At 44.2% G+C, this 21721-nt stretch overlaps 2 protein-coding genes across 2 annotated transcripts in view; both read left to right on the forward strand.

Moving 5' to 3' along the window:
* LOC309416433 (serine/threonine-protein kinase PAK 3-like) overlaps positions 1 to 21721 on the forward strand; it is a gene marked incomplete at its 5' end in the record, with an annotated part of 156672 nt that overhangs the window by 17845 nt on the left and 117106 nt on the right. The window lies entirely within an intron of this gene.
* LOC309416413 (E3 ubiquitin-protein ligase RBBP6-like) overlaps positions 1 to 21721 on the forward strand; it is a gene marked incomplete at its 3' end in the record, with an annotated part of 33969 nt that overhangs the window by 851 nt on the left and 11397 nt on the right. Inside the window, 18 exon segments of the mRNA XM_082015967.1 lie at positions 1225 to 1324; positions 2091 to 2129; positions 2486 to 2522; positions 3819 to 3863; positions 5106 to 5194; positions 5320 to 5416; positions 6254 to 6393; positions 7310 to 7482; positions 8234 to 8337; positions 8785 to 9128; positions 10241 to 10337; positions 10418 to 10496; positions 10590 to 10647; positions 11833 to 12192; positions 12561 to 12659; positions 13963 to 15109; positions 15113 to 15269; positions 21093 to 21156. Of these exon segments, the coding sequence (XP_081872093.1) occupies positions 1225 to 1324; positions 2091 to 2129; positions 2486 to 2522; positions 3819 to 3863; positions 5106 to 5194; positions 5320 to 5416; positions 6254 to 6393; positions 7310 to 7482; positions 8234 to 8337; positions 8785 to 9128; positions 10241 to 10337; positions 10418 to 10496; positions 10590 to 10647; positions 11833 to 12192; positions 12561 to 12659; positions 13963 to 15109; positions 15113 to 15269; positions 21093 to 21156 (3229 nt within the window).

The following is a 21721-nucleotide window of genomic DNA, read 5'->3' on the forward strand; positions in this document are numbered from 1 at the left end:
TCGTTCAGGTGCTATCGAGCATCATTTCACCATATGTCTCTAAGCATTTTTTTTCCCTGGTACTACGTGTGAACCGTATCAGGGCACTACTGAAGTTTTCCGGCAGAACATTTATGGTGACTATACGTAAGAAACGTTCTTAGAGAAGTCATAAATTCTTTTAAACCTAAAAAGTGGTGCTTGTTTCTCAGAGATGATAATGGTTTCGTGGTACTTAGTATGATATTTCAGTTTGGTAAGCTGCTGTCTTGACAAGTTTGAATGTGATTACAGGCCTTGGGGTGTGACTTTTCAGAAATAGAAAGATTTGTTGCCAAGTCTCTGCTTGGGGATATTGCTGCCCAGGAGGAAAAGGTTCCTGCTGGGAGATGCCAGTTTTGTCCGAGAGCTGCTAGACTAAGCTGGCATCTGTTAAATTCAAATCAAGCAAACAAAAATTTCCAGGCACTTCAGGAATAGTGCTCCAGCTTTAATCCTTTCCTATTAAAAGAAGAAAAAGAAAGTTAACTTTTTAGTCTGCGTTGTTTGACTTCACCTTTATTAAGGTGCCATCAACCAAAATGAATTCAATTAATCGAGGCGAAGGAAATAGAAATGTATTAAAGCCAACTGGTACCACATCCCTTAAGTGTTAAGTCTGCAGTCTTAAGCTGCAAGCCATACGCAGAGGTGGCCGGCTGTCTTCTGTGTTCTGTCGGCCTTGAGCACCAGCAGCGTGGCCGAATCGCTTTTAGTGAACAGCTATGAAAGCAACGGCGCAGAGATTTCATGCTTTAGCTAAGGGCCTGTTTTGTTGCAGGGCAAGCTTGTCTGACTTCAGATCTGCTTTACACAGGTGAGACTTGGCTGTGCTTTGTTTTTCTCCAAAGATCTCTTGGTTTTGTAGCCTAACAGAAGCAAAAGCCACTTAAGCTAGATCAGGACAGAACCTCATGCGCTAGCAGACTCTCCTTTAGTGACCTTTGGGAGCATTTTGCTGTTGGCATTCACGCTCTCTCAAAAAAAACTGGAAAAGATTGTGCTGCTTGCGTTTGGTTCTCAAACCTGAAGATTTCTTGGAATGTACTGCTAGTGTGCTGAGACGATAAAAATGCACCGTTATACCTGAAATCTGGCTTTTCTATCTGCAAAGGGCTTCCCTCTCTGCCGCGCTGTGTAATTACATATTCATATACATTCTTATGAATTGACTAATGTTTTTTTCTGCATTTATGTTGTTTTCAGAATACACAGAGGCTAATGCCCTGATTCCTAAGAACTCATCAGTAATTGTGAGAAGAATCCCTGTCGGAGGAGTTAAAGCTACCAGCAAAACATACGTTCTGTAGGTATCCATAAAGCACTGTGTTCTGTGCTAGTGGTTTGGGTGTGTTACCTTTTCTAATTGATGTTCATTTCCAGAGGCACTCAGATTGTATCTTTCTGGTTAAAGCTGCTGTTACTTTTTGTTGTAATGGGGTAGATTTTATTGTTCCTGTCCCAAAGTAAACTTATGCTTTTCGGCCTGCTGGGACATGGGGTTCAAACTCCAACAACGGTAACTGTTAAGAATGATTCTATTTGGTTTGATCTTGGGGTTGTTTTTTCTGAGCGCCAAGTTTTTGATGCTGTTTCCTCTACGTGGAGAGATTCCTTGTTACATGTGTTTGCTTGTCTTGCTTTTAGAGTGAAGACAGGTACGCACTGGAGTGTAAACTTAGAATTTGTTCCCATCTCAGAAGAGTCTGATTCTCAGTGTTTCTGCGAATCCGTCTATTCTTTGCATTTGGGGCAGGGGGGGTGGCATATGGCAGGTATCCTTATGCCCCAAATCTGATGTTTTTGCATACTAGCTAGAGGGGAAAGACCAAGGGTCACCAGCTCTGCTGATGGGACACTTGGGATGATGCTGGAATTATTTGTTCACTACATCGATGGCTGCATGTCTCATTCATGATGATCTACATGCAGATACAGATCAATGAGTATGTGGAATCTCAGCGAGTTCCCAGATGTAATAAATATTTCCCCAAATACTGTAGCATTTTCAAGGTTATCTTAAAGCAAATTCTGGCAATTAAGTCCTTTTTTTTTTTTTTATTTCCCCACAGGACTCCTAAATCACAGAAAATCCTAGGCACTGCCTTCAGGTGACATTTCTACTACTATTTTTAGTCACCATGTTTAAGACACAAAACTGTAGTACAGACTTCATATTTTTGATACTTACGTAGCAGAGACAAAATATCTGAGGCACTTTGGTGTTCTATTTCTGTAAGTCTTAGAGTAATTTTCTGACAAAGTAGAAATGGGCTTTTTGGGGTTTTTTTAGCTGCACTGAAGGTACCAAGAGAGAGCCGTTTATGTATATGAATACGTTTCCACATGCACTAGACTATCAGCACATCACGTTTTGATGTTCAAGTTCTGTAATCTGTTGTCGCTGCTGTATGTTGGGCACAAGGGCTTTCTTTTAAGTTCTGATCACTTTTATTTCTTCTTCCAGATGTCAAACTGAGCCAGTGAGTGGAATATCAAGAGGCGTATGTAAAACACCATCTCACACTTTTTTCTACACACTGCACTTAATTCCAATCAATGTAGCCTTGTGTTAATTTCCCCAACATTAACCTAATATATTTTCCACTAAAACATAGATGCTGTATGTACAATGTATTTGATTCAGCATCATAGAAATTTTATTCTACGTTTCTAAAAAACTAAGCAGTGATTCGGATGTCTTTCTGATGATGTTTTACTAGTGTCAGCTTAACTGCTGCTTGTGGCATCATAGAATTCAATATCCTGGAAAAGGAACCAGATGAGAGCTACCCTTTTGACTTGTGGAAAAACCGCATGTCATCTTAGTTCCCAGTAAATGCCGCAGTCCGTTGCTGACTGGTGGCCTGAGGACTTCATTCCTGCAAGCTGTTGCAGGAGGTAGCTGGGAGGGAGGAGTGTGGTTGCAAAGGAGAAAAAAAAAAATCCCAGGATTGTGCTCTGAATCCATGTTTTTGTCATCATTAAGACTTGGTTTTGGTCTGCTGGCAAGGAGAAGAATATTAAATTCTCACACTTCCCAAACTAATTTGCGTAGTGTGGCCTGCGGTCTAATACACGACAAGAAATCCATTTTCTCAGTTTTTATAGGCTACTCTGTCATGGCAGACACCTTAATTTCAATAATTTGAGCAGCTTATTTTTTTTCTTGATAAAGTGGTGGGTTTCTTTTATGGTGGATGCTTTGGAGTGGTGTTTGCATTTGGGTTTTGTGGGGTGTGGTGGGCCTGGCATTTTTAAACTTATGGAGAGGAGAGGCAGAGTTCCTGTTTCAGGGCTGATGTGCCCATGCTTGATTTTGACAGGCAACTAGGCTGTGTTCATAAAGGCATAGCCGTGTGCATTTATAAATGATGAGACGCTGATTGATTTACAAACTACACTGAAAATAAGTTTTCTGTAGTGATGCTTCCTTCTCCAAGAAACATAAATATTGTTTTAGAATCCCTTTTAGCGGACAGTTGACAGCTTCCTTACCCCTTGGACTTTTAAGCAGTTGTGAGCATTTGACAAGGCTCCCTCCCTGAGACATTCTGGAGCAATACATAATCTCAAGCGGCTTTGGTTGTTTTAGTTTCTTCTCCTTAACCACATAGGCACTCCTAAGCTGTCGTGGCTTTGGACTTTGTTTTGAACACAGGCAAATGACACTAGGTTGGAAATGCCTATTTCAGTGATGCTCAGAGGATATAGCGCAGAATTTCCGACTACCGTAGAGGTTAACTATTGCTAGGTTTTGATTGTAAAACTTAAAGATGTTTTTAATTTTTTGTGAACAGAGTGATGACTCTTCTGCACCTCTTTCTCTGGCCCAGCTGATTAAGGTATATATATTTTTTTTTCCTGTCAAATACATAAAAAAAAAAAGTGTTTGCTTCAAATTTTTAAATTGTACACTGTGATCTATAGCAGGATAACTGTTGTAATGGGAAGAAAACTTTAATGTAGTTTTTAATAATTTATTTATTTTAACTTTAAAGCCTGTGTAGCTGTTGATAGTATCCTGTGAAGAGCAGTTCCCACTTTGGGAAGATCGAAGGGGAGCACCTTATCAGCCTCCACATAGTGTTGCAGTATGACTCAGCTTCAAGACACAAAGCAGCAGCCTTGCAGAAGCTGTTGACTTGTTCACACATTTCGTTAGGTTTACATTGGAAACGAACACAATGTTCACAGAAGAACTGAATTGGCTGTTGGTTATGGACATCTTGGGGGGGGTTGCAACAGCCAAAGTAGAAGCGTTTCTGTCACATGGGCAATGGCATGGCTATTTTTGAATTTCTAGTCATTATAGTTATAGATCTGTTCTTGGAATGCTGCACAATTTCATAAATTGCAGTATATCTAGAGTGGACAACACGGTCTAATTTGTTGGGACACAGTGTAGATTGTGAAAATGTTCCTAGTTACATCAGTTAATATGAAGAATTTAGCAGGGGGGAACGTGCAGTTTGGACTGCCTACAGCACATGAGTGGTCCAATTTCTACTGAAAAGAGTCTTTTGTCTTGCTGAGGGGCTCTAAAAAGCTTGAATCTCTGTAATGCTTCTGTGTGTGAAGCTGAATTTCAGCAAGCAAAACCAACTTCCCTGACCTTTAAGTTGTGTATCCTTCTGATGCTGCAAATGTAAACAATGGTACTTGCCTTCATCTTTCTCAATTCAATGTACAGTGGCTGTCTTCTCCTTCAAATAGACTGGAGCTTAAAGATCCCTTTAATAATAGCGGCAGGTCTAACTTTTTCTGTGCATAGCTTCAGTCCACTTGGAAGAAAACTGGAGTAGGTGCACAAGTCTTTATAAGGTCCAACCTGAGCCTAAGGTTTTGAGTGCCCAAGAATGCTCTTTTCAAGTAGGTTAACAGGCACATAAGCATCATTTCATGGTGTAAGGACTCCCCAGAACACTTTCAGCACAACTATTTTTTATATAAGCAGCTGTTTTCAGGCAACCTCAGCTAGTGTTGTGCTGCTCTGTACAGGCTTGGGTGAGTGGTGTTGTCTTTGGCTGTGTGCGCTTCAATGTGTTTCTAATGTGCCTCTCAAACGATTACTTGTTAAACAACAGACTGCCAATCTGGCTGAAGCCAATGCTGCCGAAGAAGATAAAATAAAAGCCATGATGATCCAGTCTTGCCGTGAATATGATCCAGCCAAGTAAGTGTGGATAATGTCAAATCCGATCTTTGGCGATGATGGAAAACCTGTAAACTTGTTGGTTTTAACAAACATGGATTTAACACATGCATCCTTTTTCTTTTTTTTCCCCAAAACACCTTCAGTTACACGAAGAAAGCCTTGGGTCCACCTCCAACATCATATACTTGCTTTGGTTGTGGAAAACCTGGCCACTGTGTAAAGAACTGCCCAACAAAGGGGGTAAGATTGTGGGGGACTTCTGGTGTGACTTACTTTTAAATTGTTTTCCCTTGGCAGTTCCGTAACAAATACATGAATACTCATGTTAAGAATTGTTTCTTTTGGGGTGAAACGCAGAGGTCATGTGGCAATGTTGCAAAGCCCTTTACAATTCACGGGAAACCTGGAGTTATAAATGTAACATTTTCTTCCTTCTAGGCCATGGACATTACATATGTCCATAGATCTTTCTCCACACACTGTCAGGCATATTTTATACATTTCAATTTTATTGGAAATTTTTCTGGTTGCAACGCTTTTTAATGACAGTTCACAGTTTTCAGTAGTTTGTAAAAACCCAAGATGTTTCGGTCGACCCCATCCGTTCAATGTTTGCGTGTTTTAGTTACACAAGCACCTGGCTGAGTAGCCATGCCATTTGACATCAGTTGCTGAATGTATATGCGTGAGATATGAATTCCACCTTCACTAGAGAAGGTGAATCTCAGTTTCTCAGTGTCGGATTCAGAGCACCGAGTTAAGCTCTCACTCTGAACTGCGCTTTGGAGGAGGAGCGGGGTTGTGTCTCCTCTCCGAGTGGATGGTGAGCCAAGGGATATTTCACCCTTAAGGAACTTGACATTAAGCCAAAGGATGTCGACTGAGTTCAAAACGCTGCTCAAGCCTTTGGGACATCCTGGCTATATTCCTTTAGGGAGAAGGGTATTTTAGTTGAGCAAGCCTTATGCTGGGTAAAAGGAGAGGATTAAAGGCTTTTGCTGCTGAAAATCATCATTGAAATGTCCTTTTAAGGGTGGGTCTTAAGATGAGAGATATCTGCACTTCTTTTCTTAACAGGACAGAAATTTTGAGTCTGTTCCCAGAATTAAAAGGAGCACAGGAATTCCGAGGAGTTTCCTGATGGAGGTGAAAGATCCCAGTATAAAGGGTGCTATGCTGACAAGCACTGGGAAATACGCCATACCAATTATTAGTGCGTAAGTATGGGATTAATGGGACTGAGCAGAAAGGGAACGAGAGAAACCATGCGTGTGTGTCTGAGTGGCAATGCAAGCAAGTTGGCCAGCGTCTGTAATTACGAAGGAGGAAGCACCGTCATTGTATCGTTGCCTTAAAATCTGTGATACTTTCTAATACGGAAATAGGCTGGTCCTGCTGTTCACGCCCCTGGAAGTTGGTTCAACTTGTGGTATACTAGAATCTGTAGGTCTGCAAAAGATTTCACTAGTGCTTACCGTTGGAGTCATTCTCCTCGAAAGCTCGTTTTGCTTCTCTTTGACGTTTCAAAGGCTTCTTGCCCAATTTAGCAAATAGCTGTGTGAGTGAGATTTCCTCCCCCTCTGGCTTTGATCAAATCTCATGTGTGAACCAGACGGATGTTTTCCTGTTTTGCTTTACCCTAAGAAAATCCTACTGTGTGGTGACAAGAGTGTCTGAGAAGAAATGCACTTGATAGCACTTCTGTTTGTGGCTGTCATGGATCTCCTTGTGTAGAAGCTGAGACATAGTTTTCTTTTATTCATAAAGTGTATTTAATCGGAGACTCACTTGATCCTGAGCCTGCAATTTACATTGACCCTCTGGCAGAGGAGAGGTGGGATTCATTTCAGCTGATTTCTGGATGTCGAAAAATGATTTTTCTAGTCTGAGCCAATCTCTTAGTTGATCCCATGAATGGGAGAGTTCTGCAGAAGGAAAATTGTTCCCCCTCCCTCTTCTGGTGTGGTGGCCAAAGAGAAGTAGTTGAAACTAAATGCCTACGCTTTAGAAGGCTAATGTGGACTGAGAAGAATGCCTTCTATTTTACCTTCCTTGCAGGAAATCCAAAGCTTGGAAAAGTTCTCCTTTGCCCATCTTTCACTTGTTGTTTTTCCTTCCCCGCCCCGCCTCCAGGGAAGCGTATGCTAGAGGAAAGAAGGAAAAGCCTCCCTTTTCACCAGAGGAGCCGTCCTCCTCCTCCTCCTCAGACGCTCCTATTCCGGAGGAGTTGTTATGTCTCATTTGCAAAGAGGTCATGAGTGACGCAGCTGTTACTCCCTGCTGTGGAAACAGTTACTGTGACGAATGTAAGTCTTACTCCCACGGTTGTTAACTCAAAACATGGCATCTGACCTTCCGAAGGCAGAACTGGGAGAGAACGAAATTACTTGGTTACCCGTTCTATTTGATACCTGAGTATACCCAGAACGGGAGAGGACCCCCCCTTATGCAAAGGGCAGAAAAAAAAGGCAGAAAGCTTTTTTCCCTGGTTACGTGTCTAGTTAAACCCTCTGTACATGTGGAAGGATGACTCTGAGAAGAATGTGTAACCGTGCAGGTGATTACAGTATGAGATACTGAATGCATTTAGTTTGTCCCCAGCCCTTTCTCTCATGCAAAATTCTATAGCCTGCTCTGGTGACTTATTGTGGTCTGCAACAAACGGAGAGTTGGGCGTTTAATCCACATTCTTCTCCACAGGAGAGTTGGTGAAATCCTTCAGAACTTGAATCTATGAACGGTTTTTTGAGATGTGTTTTATTCATCAACCTTGAGGTTGGTGACTTCTCACTGTCCTGCACAGTGGAAAGACCAGTCCAAACATCAAGACACAGCCTACTCTACAGCTTCCAAGTAACAACAGTGAAATATCAACACTGCTTAGTTATTTGCTGCATGCTGGACATTTTTTACACTATTGGACATTTACCGCTTCAGGCTCTCAGTTCAAGACCGTATTCACCCATTAATCATATACGTGTTTTTATAATTGATTAGAACCCCAACATTTTCCTTAGTTTTGCTGAAAACTCTTTTGACGGTTCTCGTTATTCACAGGTATTAGAACAGCGTTACTGGAATCTGAGGAACATACATGCCCAACGTGTCATCAAACAGACGTTTCTCCCGATGCTTTGACTGCCAACAAGTTGTTACGCCAGGTGACATGCTGACATTTATGTAAACTGTTTGTTAGACAGGTCTATTTGCGAAAAGCTGAAAGGGAAGAAAATACTCGTTTACATCTCCTTAAGCAAGGCTAAATGGAATAAGGCTAAATTTACTTTTCAGAGACGTTATCTGGTGTTAGAGAAGCTTACAACTCTTTAGAGAGAATCTGGCAAATTCAGGTCACACTTTTGCTTAACGTGATTGCCTCACTTTCAAATTTGGTGTTAACACTGAGGTACTGTAAATAGAGATACTCTGCGTTACCCATCGTTAGGGTCAGTGTTTCACCTGATGTCTTCCTATACCTGTATGTTGATTGATTTTAGGATTGATAATGTTTACAGGAACACACAAGTAATTTTGCTCTGGGGAGGCTTTTGTTCGTACATCTACTGAAGTTTCATAGTGCCTTTCTGTACGTGTTTTTCTGCCTCTAGGCTGTGAACAACTTCAATAATGGAACTGGCTACAGAGAGCAGATTCAGCAGCAACATGAGCAGCAGCCGCCACCTCCACCACCTCCACCACCACTAACGAGACAAACAAGAGCGCACAACATGCAGCCTCAGCTCCGGCCAGCAGTTTCCAGACAGCAGGACCCACTAATGACTCCATTAGCATCCCTGGCTCCTCATTCTGCTGCTGCTTTGTCATCGTTGGCCTCTGGTCAGTCCTCTGTGGCCGTTGGGCTGCCAGTAAATCCGTCTTCTGTCGTCACCTCTGGTCTCCCTCCAGCAGTGTCCCTGTCTCTCTGTGCTGAACAGCCGGACGGACCTCTTTGGTAAGTAAATCTGTAGATCAACAGGGATATAAAGGACACTAAAATGCTCAAGTTAGATTCTTCTTCTTGTTGAGCTTCTCCACTAGCTATTTATCTATCGGTAGTGACAGTTCCCGATACTAGTGGAAGTTCTGGGTTTTGTATTTACTTTGAATGAGGACACTTTGATAACTCGGAAGTGTGTCTCATGCAAGGATTGTCTCAGAAGTATTTCTTGCTCAGTTCCCTTATCAGTCATTGTCTATGAGTTTTACCCTGAAAGAGGCACATTTTGCCCAGGGGCCCTTTGGATTTATGTGGCTAGCAATTCCTAAAGGAGCCCTCTAGTTACGTCAAAGCTTCTTGAGTGCATTAATTTCTCTCTAGTACGGAGGAAGCAACAGTTTCATGAAACCTGTAAAAGCACAATTAGAGCTAAAACTGAGCAGGTGTTTTCCTATTACGTTTTTCTACGGTATTTCTACCATCAATCTTACGATAAGTCAGAGTCATCCTCAGTAACACAAAGGGCAGTCGGTGACGCGTGCTGACCTGGCTAATAAACACTGAAACGCCGTAACTTTGAAGTATTTACAAACATGAAAGTCTGAGTTTGCAGCCCGGTGAAGTCACATGAAAAGACGTGAAAGATCTGTACGATTGTTTAGGCCTTGTGGCCTTTCAGCTTTATGCCTGGGCTGCAAATAGCCTCTCTGTCCAGAAGACTGTCAGGCTCAGCTGTAGCGTTGAATGCAAAGAACCGCAATTCAGAAGAACCTCTAAGGCAGCCTCTGCACTCGCACATAAACATTTCCTCATAGAATTTCAGTTCTTGCGTCTTCCAAAACTGAGATTCAGTGTGTGACTTGTATGTGCTCTAACCCTTTCACGTGCAGCTAGCTTAAGAAGATATTTTTCCAGTGAGCTTTCTCTTGGCATGCCAGTAGTCCAAATCGACTTCTTTCCAGTCTTCATTAAGAATGGGCCAACTTCACATCTGTAAATCTGATGAAGATTTTTTAAATTTTTTTTTCCTGTTTGCAGTAGTCAGCCTTTTCTCACCTTGGACTTGCTATTTCCAGTAGCACTTGAAAACGCTGTTTGAATAATAACTTTTTTTTTTTTTTTTGTAGTGATGCTGATACTGTGTTACCTCCTGCTGCTCTGGTGACTGCTACTGAACTTCTGAAATTTCCCTCTCTGTCAACCAGCAGCTTGTTGGAAGAGGAGGTCAGTTTTCTTTCAAATGATGCAGTGACTGTTGCCTTTTAGTGGAGCTTAATTTCTAACTGTTTGCATGTATTGACAAGGGCGATCATGTTCCTGCACTAAGGCAACCAGCGATCCCAAGTCTTCTGGGCCCCCAAGGGCAATCAGTACCCTCAACCGGTAAGTCACTATAACTTTAGAATTTCTTTTAAAAAGCTGTCTTGAGATAAACTAAGTGGGATTTTTCTCTTTTTCCTCTCCCTACGCCAAAAGCTCATGCAATCACAGGCAGCACAGTTGGCTCAGCTGGTGGCAGACCAGGCTGGCAACGGTAAGTATTCTACAGAAATCCGGTATATTACGACCCGTAACCTGTTCAACGAGGCCGTAACACTTAACTTAGACTACAGCTGATTTATAATGGAGTAAGTATGCCCAGATAGTTGTGGAGAATAGAAGCGGTGATTAATTTTTAAAGGGCTTAATTTGATTTGGCTTTGACAAAGGGGATCTGTGCTTGCAGTAGAGTATTTAAAGTAAAACTCCAGTACGTGATTGAAAAGAGGACTCTGAAAAAGGAGCAGTTTTTGAGGGAACCAGCAGTACATCTAAAAATGAAATATAACTAAAGGATTGGGTGGAAAGCCACCCTTTTGATTACTGGCTGAACAGACCTGAAGACATTGATTCCCCAATACAAATCAGCCTCCAACATTCTTTATTTCACAACTTAGCGGATACTGGTGGAGCAAATTCTTGGAAAAGTCAAGGCTGTTATTTGATGACAATTTTGAATTTCTTCAATGTTCTCATCTCAACGAGCCAAGGTGCTTTCTCTCAGTGGGAGAGAGAGGCGTTTGTTTGATCTATTATTGCCGTGTCAAGTTAGTCCTTCCTTTTGGTACGCCTTTGTTAGAGATCGGTTGTAAGCGTGCATTGTGTTTATAATGTCTTAAAGATAAAGCACAACAAAAGCCAGGACGATTCCACAGATTTCCTAAAACTCTCAAATTTAGTAAGCAAGAAAATAACAATTCAGGGACAAGAACAGGCCAAAGACATCATCATGAGGCAAGACCACAGGTGATGCCTGTGGAAGAAGCTAAAAGAAGTTTGAGAGAAGATTAGTTAATATTTGTGCAGTACTTTGAGGATCAGAAGTGTGATCTTCAGTAGTAAGTATAAGCAGTAAGTACATCAAGGAGTGGCAGAGGAGCGGTGGGCGCTTGGCACATGGGACATGGGAGTGTCTTTTAAGCACGGGCAGCCTCCATCCACGGTCACAAAGCAGAGTATAAGGGGAGAAGACTGCGGGAGCTGTTGGGGGCGAGGGTCTGGAAGGCAAGCATGAGGATCAAGAAGGGAGCGTAGTCTCAAGTGAAGGGAAAGCAGGGAGAAAAATGCTGAAGTTGAGGGTAGGAAGTGCTCGCCACCAGGCTGCCGCTTCATTGGCTTTCCTCTTTACAATCAGGGCAGAGTGTGACAAAGAGTGACACATGTTTTTGGGTTTCTTCAGAAGTTCAAATCGAGGACGCCTGCGCAGTGGACGTTCCCAAAGGACTCATGCCCCAACAGAAGCAGCATCAACATCCGTCGTCGTGCCTGTGCCTCCAGCTCCCTCGTACCCTCCACCACCCCATGCACTTCCTTCAGGGCTACCACCAGCACAGTCTCCTCTTCACTTTCCACCTGGTCAGCCTCCATCTGCTGGGTACGCTGTTCCCCCTCCAGGATATCCTCCAGCTCCTGCCAACATGTCATCAGCTTGGGTAGCAACAGCAGTGCCAAGGGCTCATGCAAATACCATCCTCATGACACAAGCACCTCCTTTATCCAGGGAGGAGTTTTACCGAGAACAGCAGAGACTGCAAGAGGAGTAAGTATTTGGCTCAATGAAGTTGCCTTGGTTTTTGTTGTTGTATTTCAATAGCATATCAGACTGCAGTTACACCACAGTGCACCTGACATCAACAAAATGCAAGAATCGTCACGGTGTCATAATGTCATGTCCTTTTTCTTTGCAAAGGGTAAACATGCAAAACTGAGACAAGACAAATGTAGTTCTAAAATATTGGCTAAAAGTTGTAGGCATTCTAAACTGGTCTTCCTTCGATGTTAGCTGTTCACCTTTTGCATTTGCATGCAGTAGGCATTTTCTCCTAGTGGCCATGTTGTGTTTCTTGATGTCTTTTGGTAACGAAGGTCAAACTACAATGGTAGTAAAGGTCAAACTTGTTTTCACAGGGAAAAGAAAAAGTCCAAACCCGATGAGTTTACAAAGGATGAGTTTGCTAAGGAAGTGATGGAATATAACAAGTCTCGAAAGGAGCGTTCGGTTTCCAGGTACGTGCTTTACATGTCCATTATGGAGAAGCAGATTGTCTGGAAGAATCAGGAGGCATTCCACTCCACCGCTCTGTTGCTAGACGGATGGGATGATCCCAGGGATTAGCAGCGACAGGAGTTTCATGTGTGCATTCCTAGCTTAAATAGGGCAGAGATTACAGTTGACTGGCAGTTATAATTTGGCAACAGCTGTTCAGGAACAGGTTTCTCTTTTAGTAAAGCTTCTCTGTAATGGCATCCTTCACCGCCTGACAGCCTTGAGGAGGCCAGAAATTGAAGAGGTGCAGTTGCTGGATTTTCTGCATCTCCCTATTCTGCTTGTAACCATTTCCTCAAAGCACTTTGGAGGAGATCTGTGAGAGACGTTGTCTTCATCTCCTCTTCTGTTTACCACATGTGGGTACACAGAGAGATTTCAACCTGGACTGCAAACTGGTGGCTTATGCTAGTATGGTTTTGACCTTGTAAAATTTGTCTCATGACTCAGACTTGTTTGTAAGGAAATCTTGAATTGCTGAAGGACTTATAGAGGAGGGAAGATGCTCATGAACGTCTGCGGAATGATGCGAAAGGGTTCTTTAAAAAATAATAAAAGAACTCCTTGTGAAGAAAAACCTCAGGGTAGCTGATGTTTTCTATCCCCAAAAGTCACTTGGGCAGGAGTGCTGAAAAGCTCTCTCTTGCTCATGCTGCCAGTATCTGTCCTAGAGTAATGGCATTGAGTCATCCTAGTCGAGGCTGAGTTCAGAAGCTTTTCGAGATGATTTCTCTTGAAATGCAGTCACTATCCCTGGTTAGAGCTAGAGGTATGTGTAAGATTTTGCTAGCACATCTGGCCAGAAGTGTTGATTAAAGACAACTGGACGTAAGAATTTTGCATCCCATACAAATTGCCAAAGAAGTAGTGAAGTTAAATAGTCCAAGCAGCATTTTAACATTGATCTTTACTGTATTAATGCTACATCGTGTTCTCTCGATGTTTGATACTGCACGGTAGCCATAAAGACTTGCTCTTTTTGCATCTGACTGCAACAAAAGGGATTTGCACTGCGTGTAGTGGTTGAGGAGTGAAAAATGTGCACGTTCATGTCCCAGTAGAGGCCAGTATACAGCACCTTAAATCAATCAATAGCCAAAGGAAATCTGGGAGGAAAAAAGCTGGGGAGAGTAACTGTTTTGAATTAACTTCATCTGGTTTTTTGTGTTCTTGTTTTTTTAAGGTCCAACTCTCCAAAAAGCTGAGGAGAGTAACTGTTTTGAATTAACTTGATCAATTTTTTTGTGTTGTGTTTTTTTTAAGGTCCAACTCTCCCTATAGTACTTCATCTTCCTCTACAAGTTCGCATACCTACTCCAAGTCAAGAACAGGTTCTTCCTACTCTTGCTCGTACTCTCGATCATTTAGTCGTTCCCATTCTCGCTCCTACTCACGATCACCACCATATCCAAGAAGAGGCAAAGGGAAGAGTCACAAGAACTGTCATTCCTGGTCAAGGCCACATGGTTATCACCGGTCGAGGTCAAAGTCACCCCCACACAGAAGACACCATTCACGGTCAAGGTCTCCAGTAGTCCGAGGCCAATCTCCCAGGAAATGGACTATATCTCAAGGGGAAGGAGGAAGGGAGTATTTTAACCGGTACAGACAAGTTCCACCGTATGATATGAAAGCTTCCGATGGCAGATCTATTGACTTTGGAGATCCATTTGGAGAGCAAGGATACGGAGAATGGGAAAGGAACTACAGAGAGTGGTGTGAAAAGTTTTACAAGGGCAATGGTGTTGGTGCTCAACTTCATCCTCCAGTAAAGAGAGGGAACTTTTCTCCAGACTGCTTTGGTCCACCTGGGACCAGACGAGAGTATTCGCCATATGCTCGGGGACATAGGGAGGATTATCCTGTGGGGCATAGGCAGCGCAGCTGTAATAGAGCTGGAAATTACCCTGAACAACCTTCCGGAAGAGAGAGCCGTGGCAACAAAGAGAGGGAGATGCAAAATCCACGTGGAGATGACAAAGGAAATAAACCTAAAAAACACCAGGAGAGAAGGAAAGAGGATGCGAATGAAGGCTTTCTCAATGCTGAGTTGCTAGAAGGTGCGAGAAAACCAAGAGAGCCAGTTACAGGAGAAGTCGTTCAAAGGGACTCATTGTTCATGCTCCCAAGCAGAGATGATGCCACCCCTGAGAGGAGGGATGAGCATTTGGGAGCAGATTCTATGGCTTTCAAGCCAGGGTCTAAAAGGAAGAAAGAGAAGGATGAGCGAAAAGCAAAACCTGGCAAGACAAAGCGGGAAGCAGAAGTGGCTGTTCCTCCTCAGAAGGACAATATAAGAAAACGAGCTAAAGCTTCCCAAGTGAAGGTGGACAGCGAGCGTGAAAAATCTCCTCAAATGGAACCTCCTGTGAAACAAGTGAAGGAGGACATGCCAAAGACAGACAATGTTTAAACATCTTCCTCTCAAAAGGATGCGAAGACTCTTGGTACCCCACAGAAAATTCATCCAAAAGTGATAGAAGATCACCCAGAAACTAGACCAGTCGTGGAGGAAAAGGCAAAGAAAGACCATCCAAAAGAAACCAACTCAGAGCAGAGGACAGGGAGAGGTCATTCAGCAATTACAATCAGAGGCTAAACAGCCTCAACTTGGGAAAATTATTTTACATTCTTGCCAACCAAAATCAGAGTAGGATAATGAGAAATAAGACGAAATCTTAAAACATATCCCCCCCATCCCTCCCTGCTTCCTGGGCTGTCACGAATGGATAATTTAGGCTGTTTGAAGAATCACCACCAAAGATACCAGAAAGCGCATGATTTTAATCTAGATTTGTAAAAAGCATGAGTTAGCAGAAGGCGATGGCAAGGTCCACTCTATTCCTTATTCAACGTGGAAAAGCTGTGCAGATAGAACAATTAAACTGGAATGATTTACTCGTCTATCAAATCGAGTTAATGTGTATATTTGAGGAGGGAAAGTAGGAGAGACCCTCCCATTGAGTCACGAGGTTCAGAGAGGACCCCCATGCTTTCTAAAGTCGTTTTCAGAGAGGAGTCTAGGTGCGACTGAATCCACTCCTATTCCCAGATTTGGTCAACAGTTTATGACTAAAGGGACAGGGTATCGGGGATTCTGGTGTAGTGATACAGACTATGATTTTGTGCTTCCTGTCACTTAAAGATGGCAATTTATCCAATACAAAATAGCAGCAATCACATTCACTAACAATGCCGAGATAAGTCACAGTATCAAATCATATAAAACTTAGCAGCATAATCCACTGAAACTTACTACGAGAATTCTTTTTCAAAATATTTGTTCTGCAGTCTTTTTCTTTATTCTTTTCTAACAAGAGCTTCCATGAACTTGTGATACCTGTTTGGATAGGTACACAGTTCCAGTAACAAGCTGAAAATAGCACCTACCAGACACCGACAACACGGTGTTTTTCCTGCTGCCCAGCCCAGCCCAGGATTACGGCAGTGGTTGGTTTAGTACTGCAGGGTCCCATGGGGATCCCTGTCTGGGGGCTGGTTAAGCTCGGCAGTGTGCGCAGGAGGGTGCGCTTTCTCATCTCACGTCCCTTCTTCCAGTCAGTTACGAGGGAGTCCCAGAGTCCTCTGGGCATATTCTTCTGGACTGAAGGGTTCTTTTGTAGTGGAGACCCACCATAGAGAAACAGAAGGAAAGCTTCATCTTACGCTATAGGTTTGAGTGAGATGAAACTACAAAACGTTAACCAGGTCCTGAAAGCGTACGGCCCTTGGCTTGGAGTCCGGACAATCCAGTTCCTCTAACTCTTGCAGGCTGGCACAGCAGGGCAGGATCACGTCAGGCTACGTGAGACTGTGTCGGCATCCTCCAGCCTGGGCCCCAGCCACGGGGTGCCATCCTCCAGAAACAGGCTGCTCCAGCACGGGCCTGCCACGGGGTCACGGCCTCCTTCGGGCATCCCCCTGCCCCGGCGGGGGGTCCTCCCCGGGCTGCAGGTGGAGATCTGCTCCAGCGTGGAGCTGCATGGCTGCAGGGGCACAGCCTGCCTCACCATGGTCTTCAGCAGGGGCTGCAGGGGAACCTCTGCTGCGGCGCCTGGAGCACCTCCTGCCCCTCCTTCCGCACGGACCTTGGTGTCTGCAGAGCTCTTTTCACATGTTCTCACTCCTCTCTCCGGCTGCAAATGCCACGTGCCGGTTTTGTCCCCTTCTGAAATATGTTATCCCAGAGGTGCTGCCCCCGTCGCTGCCTGGCTTGGCCTTGGCCAGCGGCGGGTCCGTCTTGGAGCCGGCGGGCACGGGCTCTATGGGACACAGGGGCAGCTTCTAGCAGCTTCTCACAGAAGCCACCCCTGCAGCCCTGCTGCCACAACCTTGCCACGCAAACCCCATGCAGAGGACGAGGTTGCTGTGCATAAACTCGCAAACCAACCCAGAACGGCTGCCATTGTGATGTAACAGGAACGGTGTCACAGAGGGCGAGAAGGCAGGCATAAGTGTCCCGAGCAATCTCCATAGCAGGCTCACTCCAGGAAGACCCTCGTGGTGTGGGCATTCCCGTCCAAGAGCCTGCAGATGTGATGGGGATGTCCTTTATCCTCCTGGTTGCCTAGAGTCTGCAAAATTGTGGCGTACCGTTGCAAAAATGAGAGAGCAAGTCTGTGCTGCAGTTCGCGTTTTCTTTTCTTTGGCTTTTTCTGTATTGTATTTGCCAGACAGACCCTGGCTGGCCACACATGTAGCAAGTAAGTGGAGGTTTTTACTACTAGTTGGCTTCTGTATCGATGTGTTCTTTGGCTGTTTCTTAATAACGGAGTTGATTTTTAAACAAAAATGCCAGTAAGATACCATGACTTTGGTAAAGCTTCTGTCAACAGCTTCAGCTAATAAGGGGGTGTCTCTATCCCACTGGGTTTGGACAGCTTTTGGACAGATTTACCTGCAGTGGTTCAGTTCCCCACGCCTGGTAGTATGTGGCAGTGGGGTCTGCAATTTCCTCAGTTTGCTGGTTCAACCAGTGCAACTGCTAAAATGCGGACTGGGAGAGCTTCTGTGAGAGAGAAACTGTGAGGTTAATCTCCAGAATGTATTACCGTTTCTCTTCTTTTGAGGGAAAGCATCTTTTTTTTTTTAACTTGCATAATGAAGAGGTTTGACTGTCTAAGTTGACACTTAATGTGTGCTAAAAAAGCAATTAGTTTTGTGGTGAAATGCAAAATTCAAAACACTTTGTGTACGCTCCTGAACTCAGGAGCTGTGACTGTGGTTTGTCAGAATAGAAGTGGCACAGCTAAGGTGGAATTTTGGCAAGCTTTAATGGGGGAACAGAAGCATTGACAGTTAAAGACCAATCTGCATTTTCTTGAATAAGTTTCCAATTCTTTTAGTTACTGGCAAAACAGGGCAAAAAATAGACACAAGAAAGTGTAGAATTGTCTATTGTCCTGTTACCCTCCTCTCTATGTAAAATAGCTGTTGCTCCTGGAGGGATGTTGTGAAAGAAACATGTCGTCTCTTTGGATTTCCTTGTTCTGTGGGTTTCCCCACAAAAGGCATTTTTATAACAGCATCTGGTTAATTTTCCTTTGCGCATTGCAGGTAAAATCGCCCGTGGATACCGAGAAACCCATCCTTCGGTGAGTGTGAAAGTAACCTTTAGCTTTCCTAGCATTTAAGAATGGTGGAGCAAGCTGTGAGATTTGCCTTTTGTGACAGAGTGCCAGCCTTGCAGGCTGAAGGAAAGTCAACCGTAGCATCTTTGCAGCAGCAGCAAAGGTTGGGGTTAAATAGGAGGGTTCTTAAACCCTTGTATTTAACCACATTCAAATAAGTAGATACCTGTTAGCTTAATTAACTGTTACCATGACTGTAGATACAATGCCAAAGCAATGAACCAGCAACTAGATGTGACTTCTAGCGATATATCCAAGCATGACATTTTGTAAAATTGGACTTTGACTAAGCACGGGCATGGATAAGTTGTTTTCAGCAAGAATGAAAAACGCCAAGACAACTTAACAAAACAGCAGGGTCATTTGTAACCTTTAAATTGTGCTGTGCCACGTGTAACTTAGCACCGGGGCCTGTAGGACTACAGGCATGTCCAGATTGGTTCCTGAAGCTGTCTGAGCAGACCCAAGTGGTGTGTAATTGTCAAAGCTCCCAAGTGCCAAAGTGGTGACTGTCGCTCATGCTCCCGTCTGTCCACAGGGCACAAAACCAGCATGTGAACCCCCACCAGCTCTGCCTGTTTCTGAAGAAGCGGATGAAGGTGATGAGGAGGAGGAAGAAGGCATTGAACCTCCCGCTGTTCCCGCACCCTGGCCTGAACATACAAAACCAGTAAGTCCCAGCGTTGGATAGCACTGTATTTGGGGTAATTCAGAGCTGCATGTTTCTGGTCAGACAGCACTTGCGGGTGAAGACTCTGCGGGCCGCAGTCCTACCATGACAGTGCTTCACCCAGGCCACTGACACCCCGACAATCGGGTTTGAACTTTCCCATTTAGTCATGAGTTTCCTGTGATTCTGATAGGGTCCGTGAATTTATCTTAGTAGCAGAGAAGAGGCATCTTCGTAAGCATTTGCATTTGCAATATGATCTTAGGGGCATCTCTGCAAGCCAGCTTTCTGATACAAAGCCTTTTCTTGTCACAGATCTACTCATGCTCTGTAACTGAACCTGCCGCTGCGCTGGCACCAGCTAAAGTGGCCACCACTCTGCAATGTGGACAATCAAACGCTTTGTCCAGAAACACAGACGGGCAGGAGACAAAATCTGGGCTGACAGATGAGGAGATCCTAGAGAAACTGAGTACGTATTCGGTATTTCTTTCTGTCCCATGCCCTGTGCCAGATGTGCCGGCCCTGCCTTCCCGCTGCTGCAGCGCAGAGCTGCCGGGAGGCAGCAGCACCCCATCTGGCCTGGCTTCTGAGCGTTATTGCTGGAATGATCAGCATCTCGTTTGTGCAGCTGCCTGTGTAACGCGGCAGCCTGAGGAATAATGCTGTTCGTGCTGTCCACCACGGCTGTGCTTATTTGTGAATAAGCATAATATTGGTAGACAGTAAGTTATCCATGGGACAGCACTGTGCCCTGGTGGCCAAGAGGGCCAGTGGTATCCTGGGGTGCATTAAGAAGAGTGTGGCCAGCAGGTTGAGAGAGGTTATCCTCCCCATCTACTCTGCGCTGTTGAGGCCTCATCTGGACTATTGCGTCCGGTTGTGGGCTCCCCAGTTCAAGAGAGACAGGGAACTCCTGGAGCGAGTCCAACGGAGGGCTACGAGGATGATTAAGGGACTGGAATATCTCTTGTATGAGGAAAGGCTGAGAGACCTGGGGCTGTTTAGTCTGGAGAAGAGAAGACTGAGAGGGGACCTTTTCAATGTCTATCAATATCTGCAGGGTGGCTGTCAGGAGGATGGAGCCAGTCTCTTTTCAGTAGTGCCCAGTGACAGGACGAGGGGCAATGGGCATAAACTGCAGCACAGGAGTCCCACCTCAGCATGAGGAAAACTTCTTTACTGTGAGGGTGATGGAGCACTGGAACAGGCTGCCCAGAGAGGTTGTTGGAGGCTCCTTCTCTGGAGACCTTCCAAACCCCACTGGACGCGTTCCTGTGCAAGCTGCCCTCGGTGATCCTGCCTTGGCAGGGGGGTTGGACCAGATGATCTTCAGAGGTCCCTTCCAACCTCTACCATTCTGTGATTCTGTGGAGATCAACATGCGTGCAGTGTTGAGAGTGCAGGACAAGTGCGTGTCAATCCCAGTCAGGTTGCAGACAAGCAGTGTGGTTCTTAGAGTGGCATAAGCAAGGTCTTCAGAACTTAGCCCGGTAATGAGTGGATGATGGTGATAGTTCTTAAAACCCCATCATTCCTGGTGAATGAACATGAGAAGCTGTTCTTTAAAAACATAAAGGCATTCTTCCGGCAAACTGCTGAAAGGTTGAGAAGATCCCCTCCTGGAAACACTCTGCAGTATTTTTCCTGTTCTGAAAATGGCACCTGTTCATCAAAATTGATTCCAGAACCCAAGGTGCATGTAATCTTTGGTAGCATTAAACCTTCTGTTGAATCACACAGAGTATTTATTCCTAAGGAAATAAAGGCTCTGTTGTTCCAGCGCTTGTTAGTGTTTCTCGACAACAAACACTTGCATTGGTGCTTGTTCTTTTCTGATACCTGTCTGCTGTGAATGTTTCTCCATGCTCTTAGTTTGCTGTCAAGGTAACTCTCCAAAGGACTGTAGAAAATCCGTCTTTGTGGAGGCTGTCTGTGCTGTGGAGCTGCCTGTATGACGAAGTTGTTGTTGTTGTTGTTGCCCAAGTGGCTACAAACGACTCAGAAGCCCAGACAGTGGAGCTGCATTTCTGACCTGCTAGAAGTTGGTATCTCCAGTTTGCAGTGAGCATCTTTAATTTTGTTTCTTTCAGGGAGCGTTGTGAGCATGGGAGATCCTAAGAAGAAATATACTGAATTGGAGCAAATTGGCCAAGGGTGAGTCTGACCACAGTTACTGACACGAAAAATGGGCCAGGTATTTTGCTGGTGTAATATCAAGCGTGAAGTCGGGCAAGCTCCAGACATGTTCAGACAACCCTGGATTTAGATTCTCCTGTCTCTCAGTACCGATCAAATTTATAAGTGCGGTCGGAAGGCACGGCCAAAGACAACCTGATGGAGCCAATGTCTTGTCTGCAGCAAGGAGCAGGACCGGGAAGGTCTACTGTCCCTCAAGTGTGTGGCCCCTATTTGCTTATGTTCTTAGGGGGAGAAGGGGGAATAGTTTTTTGTATGTCGCAAAATAATCTGGCCACGCTAAAGAATGGCGAAAAAACTTTGTTGCCTAAAAGAGCAACTTAGCACCTGCTAGTTGTGAGAGAGATACCAGTTCTCAATACCATTTCTTTCGAATATTTTGCTCTAAAAAGATATTCAGTGATCTGGATTATAACCACATAGTTTAGCAACAGAACCCAGAGATTAAATAATAAGCTCTCTTTTCTAGCAGAGGCAGAAAAGAACAAAAATTCAGTAATAAACAGAGAGTTGAAGCACAAAG

Source organism: Phaethon aethereus (assembly GCF_964289735.1).
Source record: "Phaethon aethereus genome assembly, contig: HAP1_SCAFFOLD_108, whole genome shotgun sequence".
Classification (NCBI taxonomy): Eukaryota; Metazoa; Chordata; class Aves; order Phaethontiformes; family Phaethontidae; genus Phaethon; species Phaethon aethereus.